The 14,494-nt window shown below is 36.0% G+C and overlaps 1 protein-coding gene across 1 annotated transcript in view; it reads left to right on the forward strand.

Annotated features, from left to right (window-relative positions):
* Chc (clathrin heavy chain) overlaps nucleotides 1-14,494 on the forward strand; it is a 99,723-nt gene that overhangs the window by 27,299 nt on the left and 57,930 nt on the right. The window contains exons 4-7 of the mRNA XM_081768610.1: nucleotides 622-740; nucleotides 5,017-5,178; nucleotides 12,319-12,432; nucleotides 13,155-13,328. Coding sequence (XP_081624736.1) covers nucleotides 622-740; nucleotides 5,017-5,178; nucleotides 12,319-12,432; nucleotides 13,155-13,328 — 569 coding nt within the window. The remainder of the gene's footprint in view (nucleotides 1-621; nucleotides 741-5,016; nucleotides 5,179-12,318; nucleotides 12,433-13,154; nucleotides 13,329-14,494) is intronic.

A 14,494-nucleotide genomic window follows, 5' to 3' on the forward strand; every position in this document is an offset into this window, starting at 1 on the left:
CTTTGAAATCACATTCTCTTTGGATTACTTTTGAAGGGTCTTATATATATATATATATATATATATATATATATATATATATATATATGATTTACAGCTAAATTTCGATACACATGAGATAACTAGGGAAGGCATAGAAATTATGCAAGTAAAGGAACTAAGATCTACTGCAGTATACTGAGCAAAATAAAACTTACACTCAGTCATGTTGAATGCTGCTTCAGATTTCTAGGCTTATACACGTTGTAATCTAGGTGTTATGTATGAGAATAATGTGATTATATGATCATAATCTGGTAGTAGCGTACCCAGTGTTCACTTTTGTCCCGCTTAATATGACAGAGTTATTATACTAAATCTTCAACTAGTTTAGATTATCTGTAGTGAGACGTTAGAATGGCTGTGCGGAATTGTGAACTAGTTTCATCGTGGTCATAAAAGGTAGCATTATTTCGCTAAGATATGAAGATGCAAAAATATTTTAATAACCTTTGTCATACTGAAGTTACGCATGTCTACTTCGGAACTCGCATGTAACTTTCCTAAGGAGAAAATGTATTCAGCATAACCCTTAGATCCAGTCTGGTACTTCATTTACCTTTCATTAATTTTCTTTTGTAGGAGACTCAATTCCTCAGAAGATGTTTGATCGTCATTCCAGCTTGAACGGATGTCAGATAATAAATTATCGAACGGATCCCAAACAAACGTGGTTGCTGCTTATCGGTATATCAGCACAGGTGAGTTTATAGAACATTATAGGCTAATACGACTTGTAGGGATTCGATGAGATATTTTGCTCTGTGTTGGACTTGTTGATGGGACTTCTGAATACATAGAAATATTTGTTTCTATGTCTATTCGAAGTTTATTTCTATTGGAGGCACATTAGTATACATGGCATGATTGTGAAATATAAATTTTCATTTGTTAACTTTGACGTTATCAGCTTTCAAAGGTAAAACAACAAATCGCACCGAAATATGATGGGCAACAATCTATAGCGTCCTTTTCATAGTCCTCTATCTTGGGCAGTTCGTTTCTACGTTATTCAAGGGTGCTCGATTTCGTTCCACCACCGTGTTATATGTTGTTTCCTGAGTCTATTCATGTGACTTGATATCTAGTTTTTGTACTTTTGTTCGGTTTTTTCAAGAACCTCATCCCACTGCTGCATTATTACCTAAGTTTTCACGATAGTATTTTATTCCTGTTCCTGATTCATGGAAATTCTTTGCTGATGATACTTAGTATATATTCCTTAGTTCATCGGTGTATAGTTTGCAGTTGATTTGTCTCTGCCCCATATATCATAAGATGTAGAGTACATTCATTGGAAATTTCGCTTCAGATATATGGATATTTTGCTCTTTAATATGAAGCTGTACCTTCCGAATTCAGTCCGTCATAGCTCAATACGGCTGTTAATTTCTTTAATGCTACCATCCATAGAAATCTTCTTACACATAGATATTCGCTTCTAATTCCGTGTTTTCAACTTCAATTCCTGAATTTCTTGTAAAGTTTAACATTACTTTCCTAATTTCTATATTCATTTTTCCTTTCTTTTCAAATAGAACCCTTCTCTATATTGTTGCTTTGCGGTGTTTGGGAATAAAATTGTCATCAGTAGATTGAGATAAGTTTATACTTACCCATTTGTTCTTTTAGTCAAGGAATAGAAACTCTCACCCAAATATATTTATAAAAAGCTTGGAAGGAATATCATCATCCTGTCTGCCTATACGTTGATTTTTTTTACCGCATTTGTAGAGTTGTATATTATATTCAGCTTGTTTACGGATACTACTAATTGATTATTGCCTTCTCGTTCAGGTATTCTTAACAAATTAGTTTTTTTCGTAGTGTATGAACACAGAACACAACTCAGTTGACTTCTTATCAGTTCTTTCATTATCTGAATATTATAAACCATAGTTGTCCAACTTCTTGTCTAAATTGAAGAATTTTTTTTTCTAATCCTCCAAGGTTTTGAAGTACTTATTAGTTTTTCTTTTATGAGACAGTAGTTTTTAAATTGCAATTTTGAAGTAACAGCTCAAAAGCTGTGATTCAATCTTTTCCACGGGGGCGCGAGGGCTCAGTGGTAGAGCGTTCACCTCCTGTGCTTGGGGTCCTGGGTTCGATTCCAGCCCCCGCCAAGTGAACTTTGTGGTGGACAAACACCGTGCTCGTGGGTTTTCTCGGTGTTCTCCCGTTTCTTCCCACTTTCTTCATTCCGCCATTTCACTCACCTCTCATCATCACAGTCTCCTTTAGCCTAACCGGCATAACCGTGGGACGTAAAACTTAAAGATTTAATTTCGTTTTTCAATATTTTCCACCATTAAATTAATCCGCAACAGTTCTCCGAACTTACTATTATTTTAAATCATTTTTAATGTTTAATTACTACATTTATAACGAATATTTAAATTGTACAACACATCAGTTTTTTAATTTCTGATCTCGCAGTAAACGTTCCTTGATCCTTCTTTCATTCCCTTCTTTCTTCTGTCAATTAATTTTCTGTAATGACTGTCTGGGAGTCCCGCACTAGCAATAATAGCTGGTATTGTCAGAAACCTCTGTTTTGTCGCATACTGGTATCAGCATTTCGTACCTGCAAGGTTTGACTCAAGTGTGCATCCTTAAACTGTAGATGATTGTGGTGGTATATCTTGGTATACTTCTTCCTAAGCTTTTGCCGTAAATTACCCCTATTGTGCAAATAAAATTCAGTTCAGTTTTTCTGATCATCTATGTATTTGATGTTTCCTTTCTATACAGGGAGTCCATAAAGTCCTACAGGAAAGTAAAACTCTGTAACTTGGAAACCGTTAAGTTTAAGTGTATACATTTTTGGGGTTGGAAAAAGGGGAGTTTAAAGTTTTGTTCTGGTCACAATGCTTGATGACGTTTGCGCTGGTAATCACGTGACTTAAGATGGCGTCTATTAAAGGCACAATGTGTTTTGTAATTTGCGGAATTAAAATCTTGCGTTTCAGTACGGAGAAAGTTCCAAACAACGTGTGGGAAAACATCCCGAGCAGAAACAAGTATAAAGAGGTGATACTAGAAGTTCAAAGAAACGGGAAAAGTGTCAGATTTACCGCGCAGTGGAAGGCCAGGTACGAGTGACGATGTGATTCACACGTTGCAGGACAGCGTAGCCAGGAGTCCAATGAAGTCGCTTAAACGTAGGTCATTGGAACTGGGAATACCGAAGTCAACGTTACACAAGATCTTACGCAAGAATTTTAAGGTCCGGCCCTAAGTTAAAAGTTGTGCACGAGCTGATAAAGGAAGACTGTGACATGAGAATGGAATTCTGTGAGTCAATGCTTACCCGCTTTCAAGATGGTGACCTTCTGTCTCGATTTCTGTTTTCAGATGAAGCCATATTTCATGTGTCGGGAAAAGGGAACAGGCACAACTGCCAAATTTTGGGGGATGGAAAATCCACGTGAATTCGAGGAGCACAAGCGGGGTAGTCCCAAAGTCAATGTGTATGCTGTTTCAATGGACCACGTTATCGGCCTTTTTTTCTTCGAGGAAGAGACGGTAAATGGTAACAATTATCTGAACATGTTACAGACATTCCTTTCGCCAGAACTTACTAGGTTAGGAATCCTTAATAAGGTCCACATGCAACAGTATGGGGCACCGTCGCACTATGCCCTTCAAGTTCGACAATTTCTTAACGAAGAATTTAAGGAGAGATGTATTGGCCGAAAAGGACCCACGCCTTGGCCTGCAAGATCACCAGATCTGTTACCTTGTGATTACTGGCTGTGGGGACACGTGAACACTAAGGTGTATTCGCAGAAGCCAGCTAATCTGCACGATCTCAAGAACAAAATAGCTGATGTGATTTTGAACATTCCAGACGAGCACCGCCAACACGCAATTCTTGATTTCCCCCCCAAAAAAGATTGCAAGAGTGTTTGGACGTGAATGGTGCGCAATTGGAGGTTTGGCGATGAACCTTAACTAGATGAAACAAAACTTTGAACCTTTGTGTAAGTACAGCAAAAAGTATTTAATACATTACGTAGTTTCCAAGTTAGAGTTTTACTTTCCTGCAGGACTCCATAGACTCCCTGTACTGTGAAATATAAATAACTATTCTGCTTCTCTACCTCTGTGCTTTTAGTAGTTTCTCTGTAAACAATACTGATGCTCAGTAATCTCTTTTCTTTGGTCTCTCAAAAACTTCTTCAGAAACAGGACTTTCTTAGATTTCTCGAGTTAAGACCCCTTTCAAAATCAGATCATTTACAATCTGTTCCTAATATTCCTTGGAGTTGATTTTGAACTCATTCAAACTTGAATTGTAGTTCTAACTTCCTTTTCTGCTTAATTGGTTTTTATCTGCCCTTTGTCGTCCGTTTCTCACGACATGACGTCATATTTGTGAAATTCCGATTCCTATTTGGTTTTGATTCAAAATTTCACTTGCATTGTTCACTCAGTATCTTCACTTCCGTCTTAGCGAAGGTTGACGGTAACGTTTCATACCGTCTTCAATTTCGTAAAGATGTGTGTTGTAACTCTGAAAAATCTTCAGCAAAGACTTTCATAGTACCTTCAACTCTTCCTCTTCACTTACATAAAAGTTATTCCAGTTTTGCTCAATTAATAGAATTTTATTAAAGTACAATACAGTGAAAGTTTACACCATACAGGTGGTCTGCTATTCTACACAGTGAGATCTGTCGATTGGTGTATGTCTGATCTTTGGACATTTCTCCTTCCGTTGAATCTAATACTATTGTAGAAGATTTTATTTACTTACGTATTAATTAATTAAATGTCCTTAATGTAAATCGCAGAATGAAAAGCTCTGTCGCAGTAGGAGATAGTGTGCTTCAGTGCATAGAATAGTAATAAAGGTTTAAAGAAGATGGAGAACTAGTCTTTTACTGCTGCACTTCTAGTTAGAGAAAATTTTAGTTTTTATTGTTAGGATAAAACCGATAGTAGCGCATTGTTTTTATACTTTTATTTTCACAGCAAAACCGTGTTGTTGGAGCCATGCAGCTGTATTCAGTAGAGAGAAAGTGTAGTCAACCAATTGAGGGTCATGCAGCATCTTTTGCCCAATTTAAGATGGAAGGAAATGCTGAACAGTCCACATTGTTTTGTTTTGCTGTCAGGACTGTGCAAGGAGGAAAGGTATGTACTGATAAACTTGGAGATAAATTTGAGAGAATGAGAATTTACTCACAAGAAATGTTGAACAAGTTGTGAACAAGGTAGATGATGATGTGAATGCTTGATTTGGTTGAGCGGAGAAATGTAGTTTTCAACTTGATATTGACGAGAGTGTTTGAAATAACTTAGTTCCGTGTAATTAAGTGTGTCAGGCTGTATAAAACATTATGACGAGGAGATCAATTACATATTTTATTTGTACTCCTACCTGAAATCGAACACGGGACCACGTGCATCAAAGGCAAACATGCTAGCCACGAAACTAACGGAGACGACTGGAAGTAAAAAACAGCTATAGGAGAACTCAAGCTGGGTTGTCACTCGACAAGAATCTTGTACTTGTCATTAACAAATCTTGTAACCCGATCTTTCTATTTACTGTTTACACATTACAACTTTTTAAAATCGAGCATGATATCCGCCCATGCAGCACTGCATTCTAGTGGACAAATAGTGAACCTCATTGAAAACGTGTATTTTGGCACGCTTCCCCTCCCTATCCAAAAGAATCCGTCGTTTCGGAAACTACGAAACTGGATTTTTGTCAGTGGGAGCGCGATAGCAGATAGCAAGCAAGACAATCCAGAATATTGCACATGGTTTGACTCCTTGTAAGGTGAAAAATTGTTGCATGTCAATGTCAAGACTGTTTACGTGGAGAAATATGGAAGGGTTGCAAGATTTTTTTTTTTATGAGAGCTACAAGATTCTTGTAAAGTGTCAACCCAGCTTAACAGTTTTCAGTTTCACAAGTAGCACAGTTTTAATTTCAAAACCAATGTTATCTGTGTTTTTACAAGCTCCTTTGCGTAAGTCGTGGTACAAGGGTTGCTGGAAAAGCTTCTACAATCAATATAAAAACAAAGTAACATTCTGAAAATTGCTTACTTTTGCACACTCTCAAACCAATTCCGAAAGAATTTTATCCATCCTTGAAGCTGCTACCTCAGAAATATTCGGAATGTATTAACAGTTGCTTCAGGCGACACAAATTGCTCACCAAGTATCTTACTTTTCATGTGTGGGAATGGAAAGAAGTTATTAGATGATAAATCAGGTGAGTACAATGAGTCCTTCTATCTTCGAAAACAATGATTGCCACATATCCGGTATAAACGAAGAAACAAGCTATCATTTACTTGGCAGCACTTCCCGAACGAACAACTTTGAGCACTATTTAAAATGCCCAAACAGTTACTTTTTTTAAACTAAGTTACTTTTTTTTAAGTTGGTCACTATAAGTTACTTTTTTTCAAATTTGTCATTAAAAGTTACTTTTTTTGGGAGGTAAAGTGACCTTTTCGTGTAATTTATGTTTTGCATTGGCAGTTTTCTAAAAAAAATAATATAAAAGTAAATGGAAAAAGGCAGAAACTTGTTACTCATTACTCTTCTGAAAGCTTCAGTACTTGCTGCCACATGCGAAACAGTCAGTTTTATTTTCACTTTTATTCTTTCTAAAGCACAGTGGATGGTTGGTGGATGCTTAAGCTCTCAAGGTGGGATTGAGAACCTTTCTGTGTCTATTCTTTCTTTTATCATAATAGTCTTTTAGTTTTCTCTCGTAACAGTTAACGCTCCGCTCAAAGTTGTGTGTGTGTGTGTGTGTGTGTGTGTGTTTGTATGATTCATCATGTCGTCTTGTGTTATGCTTCTTTTATGTTCTTCGTAAGAGTAGGTGATGAATTTGAAAATTTCATGACTTTGAGAACTCGCAATACTCAGTTAAATATAATGTGTGGGATGAAGAAATTCGGAAATAGGCCAGAAGTGGTTCCACTTACTCAGAAGCTTCTTGCATCTGCCAAGTCTTCTTACCGTAACTACAAAGCATACTTAGAAAAGCTAAGAAAGGAGGAAGCTCAAAGAATAAAGAAGAAAAGATGAAACAAAACAACAAACAGAGAGGTGATGAGAAATTGACAGAGGAAAAAAGGGACATGATGGGATTTTGGTCACTTTTTCATGTGCTTTTGGTCCACTTTTTCCACTTTCGGATTCGTAGGAATAGATTCAACCCCGCCTCCCCCCGTAACGATATAGTACACAATTGACACGAGCCTGTTTGTGGGCTTGGCTTGAAACTTGCCGTACGTTCAAGTGATCATGCAAAATTGTATGTGCTGCTTTCATAAAAATGTTCAAAGATGCCTGTATCTCGGTATATTAACATGCCAATCTCTCGCAAAATTTTCACACAACTACAACTTCAAACTAAAGTATATATATATATATATATATATTCCTGGAAATTTTATAATATCGGAACACTAGCTCCACCCTTAGTAGTAGTTCACACAAACTTTACCGGCAGCTCTCGTATGCTTAATATTATAATTGACAAAACTTAACAGCAATCTGTACTGAAGAAATGGAATTGTTACTGTGGTGTTACTGTTAAGCGAACAGTAGGTACGTAATTCGTAGTTCATAACTTCTCCATTTAATTTTTTAAAGAAATATTTAAAAGAACCTAACAAAATATTTCAGTATGTTCGAAGTGTACTTTCCGCTAACAGACAGGGTTTTTGTCACGCTGCTAGAAATCTATTAGAAATTACAATGAATTGCCTTGCGTAGAGTCAGGCCCGTATTTAGGTAAGTGTTATTCTGTGCCGAGCGCAGGGCGGCAGAATTTGGGGGCGGGAAAATTTTGGATTTTATTTTTTAAGATTAACAATAAAGCAGAGTGGATTGATTTATTTAAATCAGTCTGATTTAAATCAAGATTTAAATCACTTGATTTTTTAAAAATAAAAATCGTTGATTGAAATCAAATTCCGAAATAATTTAAAGTGAAAATAAGCAAAGTCCCGTTTCTGTTCTATTATTTCGATTACGGAAGATTATAATCATAATAGAGTGAGACTCAAATGTACAGTAGCATAGTGAAAAAATAAGTGTCATACAGAGAATGATCAGGGAAAATCTCGTTTTGAACGGGTATCAGGGCAATCCTGTTTTCTTCTCTTCGTAACATAGGGTTTGTATTGTAAATCGTTAACATTTCCAACGGGGAAATCACCATCGACATTTAAGACGAAGATTCTTTTGTGTGCGCGTCTATATATTTGTTCCCAGATAATAGGACGTATTTAGAAGTGTCCTATCCCTTCTCCGAATTTTTTTTTTTTTTTTTAATTTAATAACTTTAGTCAAAATTTATGTATTTCGTGCCGCAAGTAGTTCAATTTCCTTAAAAACGTGCCCCTGCCAAATATCAGTAACTTTTGTGGAAAAAAAAGTGTCACTTTGATAAGCGTTGCTGTACTTTTTCCTTAACGCTTAACCTTTTCAATTATCACCTGTTTTTAGGTGATAGGATAAAATCTTCATTATTCGACTAAAAAAGTACCAATAAAGCTTTTTACTTCGTTTTTTCAGGACTGAAGGCATTGTAGAGCACGTTACATGTGCTTTCACGCCTCTCTGCGTCGAACCATAGGATGTGATGACGTCATAAATCTAAAAAAAGATATTTTTTGTTGTGCCTATTATTATTACTTTTTGGCGGGCCTACATTTTGCATTCAGAAGACTGAAATTCTGCACACTCGTTCAGTGCACCCTTAGTATTTTTCAGATGATTTCAGATCTCTGCGTGAAAACAGAGGAATCCACAGGGTAAAAAAAAAAGGTATTTTTAACAAAAAATAGTTTTCTTACCGATTTTTCCGCGTAAGATGGAGATATATGAATAATACCATCTGAAAGGCTGTTCTCTTCTGAAGAGAATGATGTACGAACCATAATCTTTTAGGGTAAATAGGGATGTCTCAGGAAACTGTTACCTGAGATCCTGTTTTATACGGGAATCTGGGGGTATTTGGGGGATATTATTTTTCGCGGGTTTACTTTTGATCTAGAAGTTTGAGATTTTGGACACTCATTCACTGCCCCCCTTAGTATTTTTCAGATTTGTTTCAGATCTTTGCCTTTAAACAGAGGGGTAAAAAGTAAAAAAGGGGGATATTTCTTAACAGAAAATCCCTTTTTTCGTGATTTTCCAGCCCCAGATAGCCTACACGATGGAGACATTTGAATGCTACCGTTTGAAACTGTTTTATTCTGAAGAGAATAAAAATTCTGAAGAGAGTACAAATCATGATTCTAGGATAAATAGGGATGTCCGAGGAAATTTTTATATTACATCCGGGTCATCTGGGGTATTGTGGGGACGTTCTTAGCTCATTGTTAAATATTTTTCCCGCCCTTACTATTCAAGATAGAAGCTTGAAATTTTGTACGCACATTTTCCCTAGTATTTCCCAGTTGATTTTGAGATCTGTGCGTAAACGTAGGGGAGTCCAGAGGGGATCAAAATTTAAAAAAACATCAGAAAAAATTCCGACTTCTCTCAAAATTTTCCGCTTCAGGGACATTATAGGGAAAATGTGAATTACCGTTTTAAAGGCTTATTCTGAAGAGAACGAGGTATGAACCATGATCCTAGGATGATGCTTGAAAGTCTATAATTTACCAAAAAAAAGCCACAATTTAAAATTAAGAAACATTGTTTGGGATTGATACAGGGTAACGATTGGGGATTAATTCAAAATTCAACCCCAATACTTTTACTTAAATGGCAATTGGCATTAATACCAATTCGTAATGCTTTTTCTTCAGTTCGCGACTTGTATTATACGAGGAAAAAGATTTTATTTAAATTTTAAAAAAATCATCAAAAATGTGTTGTTTTTTTTTTAATCATTTTTTCCACCCTGCAATAAAGTAATATTTAGAACTAGCAAACCGCATACTCCCGCACAAGCGTAAGAAAATGTTAATATGTTTAATTCGCTCTAATTACATTTAGTTACTAACTAGCTAGCATATCTGATTGCTTTTAGTCATCTCCCACCCCATCCCAAGGGGTGAGAATGAACTTGAACATCAAGAAAACTGATACCATTAAACTCTGATCTCGAAAACTATGAATTCAACACTAATATCAGTCATTCTCGATTACTTTTAAAATCTCGCCCCTTCCCCTGCCCCCTCCTAGGGAGTGGAGTATGACCTTAAAGTTGAATTGGATTAAAATTGTCACTATTCATCTCAGCGATCCCAAAAACTATGTTCGTTTTCGATTATTTTTAAGATGCCCCCATGTTATTCTTACGGGTAATCTAACATGAGAACGTGATAAGTTCAAAATAAACAATGTCAAAAACACTGCCTAGTTTTTTAAATTTCATATTTTACTATTACAATGATAAGAGTAAATATTTAAGAAATTCAGTCATAATTCAAGTGAAATTATGAAATATAAAAATGACATAACGGTTGGTTAAGAATTAATAGAATGCATTTTCTCAGGACGGTAAATTAAAACCTACATGAACAAATTACATGCCAGTATTGAATGTGTCGATGGATGAATGGTTAAGTTTGTTGCTTCGTATCAAGGGGTCCCGGGTTCGATTCACGGGGGGACAAGTGGTTCGGATCCCAAGTTAAGCTGTAGGTCCTGTCTTTAGTACGTCGTCATCCCATGGAAGGTAGTGGCGAACTATTATGGGTTCACTTTGTTTAGGGACCTTCGGGCAGGACACATCATCATAATCATTGACGAATTAGGCCATTTGTAAGTTTTGTAACTTGTAATATCTAAACTCCTACTCAACAACAGCTGGTATGTTTGCAAAATCACGACTTTTTCCATGTTTGAGATATAAGTTTGCGCGGGGAGAGGCGGCAAATTATTTAGAGCACAGGGCGCACAATATATAATTATGGGCCTGCGTAGAGTAGTCGCTAATAGACACTCCTTTGGTGCGAACGAACCTATGTTAATTCCTGGTGGGGATACTTGGCCAGAAAGACGAGTCATCTAAGTGAAGTTTTTCGTGGATTTTCCTTACTCATACCAGGCAATTGCCGGGATGGTAAAGTCTCAGGCCATTTTTCTTCCTTTCCCACTTCCTCGGGCAGTGTAATCGAAGAGGGACTCATACTTCAAACATGACGATCTAAAGTGACCTTAAAGCCGAAAGCCCAGAAATGTAATTCCTAATTCTAAGAAACTACAGTGGTGTTGGTACCACGTAACTTTTGGTATTCTTCACGTACACTCATGTCCAAAATTATTCTCTCATGTCTATAAATGTTTTTGTAGGAATATAATTTGAGAGCGAATTCGCCCGGTATTTCTTATAATGTTAGTATGTGTATAATGGACAAAGACATGTATGTGGCAAATTTCATGTGAAAAGAGCAGTAAATGAGAACAATAGAACGAAAATATAACTTTCTTGTGCATTTAGCAACATTTTGTTTTACTCGTTCTAATTTTCGTATTTATAATTCTTTCTTATGAAATATACCACAAATATACATTTCTCGATTATACACATAGTAACAGCATTAAAAGTACCCTGCAAAATCATTATCAAATTACAATATTACAATAAGACAGTTATAGATATGCGACAATTACTTTGGACATGAGTGTACGTCATGTTAAGTTCTGTCCAAGTGTATCACAATGAGTATTAAGCATTTGAATAACATTACGTGTGAACGGATAATTGGGAGATTAAAAGTTAATTATTGCATTGGAGTTATTGTTTAAGGCAGGCTTTCGTGGCAGAGGAGACTGTTTGACAGGAAAAATAATCTCAACGGTGATGTGAAGATTATCGCCCACTTGTCAGCCGGAGTAATTAATGTTTGAGAAAGTTAATATACATTTGATTACTCCAAATCTGCATTCTAATCTTGTTCTAAATATCTGGACACCCGACCATCGCAGCATGTGCACTGGCTTGAATATCTTGAAGCAGCCTCTGGGACATAAGCATGCCAACATACAGTATCCTCGGCTAGACAAGGCAACCTGCGAAATGAATTTCTTCCCATGTTTAGTTTAGACTCTGTTCCGATAGATTTTAATGTATAAATGGAGTATGGTAAATTTGGTCTTAGTAGTTTAATGTAAGATTGTATTAAATTAAGAAGAAACAATATATGAAGATGCTAATTTTTAATTTGGATATTCGATTCACAGAAGGTTTTCATAAAATCTATTAGCAGGTTCTGTTTATTGAATGCTTAAGTAAATTGTCATTTTGTGTTGACTTAGCTTTTATTATTATTATAGCTTCATATAATAGAAGTTGGACAACCACCAGTAGGTAATCAACCTTTTCCAAAGAAAGCTGTAGATGTATTCTTTCCACCAGAAGCACAGAACGACTTTCCTGTTGCCATGCAGGTAGGTGGTTGGTTGTTACTCTACACCCATTGATAATTCTTGTCCTAAAGTATACACACAACACACTCGTACTGTAATATTTTTAGGCTTATTACTTGTAAGCGCAAGTTTGGAATTTAAATTTTGAATATATAGTCGATAGAAAATACGTAGAAAAAAAAGCCACTGGATAGAGGAGCATGGAGCGAAGAAAAATCAATTGTATTACATGTAAATAATACATTTGTGTGTTACTGTAGGGAATGTGTTGAAAGAAAGCAATAAACTAATAAAATATGTTATTCAAGGTGAATGTGGGCCGAGAATGAATCCTGGCATCAGACTTATATCCATTTATCGTACAGTAAAGTTGTTAGGAATATAAGAAAACGGAATGTTATCAGTAGTTGTGATTGTGTAGAGTTAACCTACTTAAAATAATTATTGTGTAATCTTGATCACTTAAAATTCTGAATTCAGTATAAATTATTAAAAGAAAGTTTGTATTTAACAACAACAAAATTATCAGTATAACTACTTTGTAGTTGAAACAGAAGTTCCGTGTTTACAACTTATGCTATTGATAATGGAAAAGGGAATATAGATTACATTATTTATTATATCGATATTATTTCTGATATATTTATTGGAAATTAATATTGCACTTTACGTATATTTATTTCTTAACATGAGATAAAGCTGTTGCTTTCATTTTGATTGTTTTCTTTTTCTTTTGCTATTAGGTCAGTGCGAAGTATGATGTTATTTATCTTATTACCAAGTATGGTTATATTCACCTGTATGACATTGAGACAGCCACGTGCATCTATATGAACAGGATCAGTGGAGATACAATATTTGTTACAGCTCCTCATGAAGCTACCGGTGGAATAATTGGTGTGAACAGAAAAGGACAAGTAAGTATCAACCTAAATAACATATCCGAATAATTTTTTTGAAGTTACTGTTTATGTTGATTGAAGTAATTCTTCTTTAATTAGAAACCGAAAAATAGTGTAATGTGTAATGAAAAAGATAGAAGCGATCGTAGTATATTTTGTTCCTTGTTTTCTGCATGTATAAGTACTTTTCATCCCGCGTTTTTACTAAGATGAAGCCAAACACATTTTCGTTTCTTAAACAGTGTCCATCGCAGTAATTAGTTGCGAATGTAGTGCACTATTGTTCATGGAAAAGTATTGAGATAAATGCCTACTTACAGGATCCTCTCAAGATGACCATATGCTGCAAAATTTTGCAACAACCGTACTTTTCATTCTTGGCATTCTGTGCCACTTGCATCTCTTCTTTCCGGGCTTGTTGGAATTGAACTTCACAATCAGTACTAGAACTCGTCAATAGTAAAACAAAGCGAATAAACTTATTCTGCGTAATGAACAATTTTGTGCACCTTAAATAAAAATAAGTAAATAAGATGAAATAAAAGGAGAATGAAGAAAAAAAATATTGTAAAATGGTGTGCATGTTTAAGCGTAAAGAACGGCTGGGAGGCTAAACTCAATACTGATGTTTCGATGTGAGCCTGGATGGTATAGATCTGATAACAAATTTGTGTGCTTCCGTAGTTTCTTCGTTACAAGAGGTCTAGGAGTAATTGGTAGACAGGTTGTTTTTTAAATCGCAGAACTAGTGGATTGTCATGTTTAAAATCCTGCTGCTGCTATACACGTAGCTCAATGTCGGCGACATTTTCCGAAGCTGAAACAGTTTGTTCGGAATATGAAGGAGTTCTCATAATTCAGTGAAATATCTTAGTCTTTTAAGCGGCTCTCAACCCTGGCAAACGAAGGGTTCTGCGTAGCTCATTGGTTCCACTCAAAATTGTCTTCATTTGATAATCTCGGTGGACCATTTCCTCAACTTGCGCAAAGACGAACACTAATTACGGTTTGTTTTAGGTCCACCATTTCTCACCGCGGTGGGTCAGAATTAGAGCTTTTACCTCAGGTGTGTGTTGTCCTTGGTTCGATCCCAGCTATCGCCAAGTGGGCTTTGTGGTAAACAATTTCCGTGTGCATGAGTTTTCTTGGAGTTCTCTAATTTTCTCCTACTTCCTTCATTC

The sequence above is a fragment of the Thermobia domestica genome, chromosome 8 (genome assembly GCF_964235325.1).
Source record: "Thermobia domestica chromosome 8, izTheDome1.hap1.1, whole genome shotgun sequence".
NCBI lineage: Eukaryota > Metazoa > Arthropoda > Insecta > Zygentoma > Lepismatidae > Thermobia > Thermobia domestica.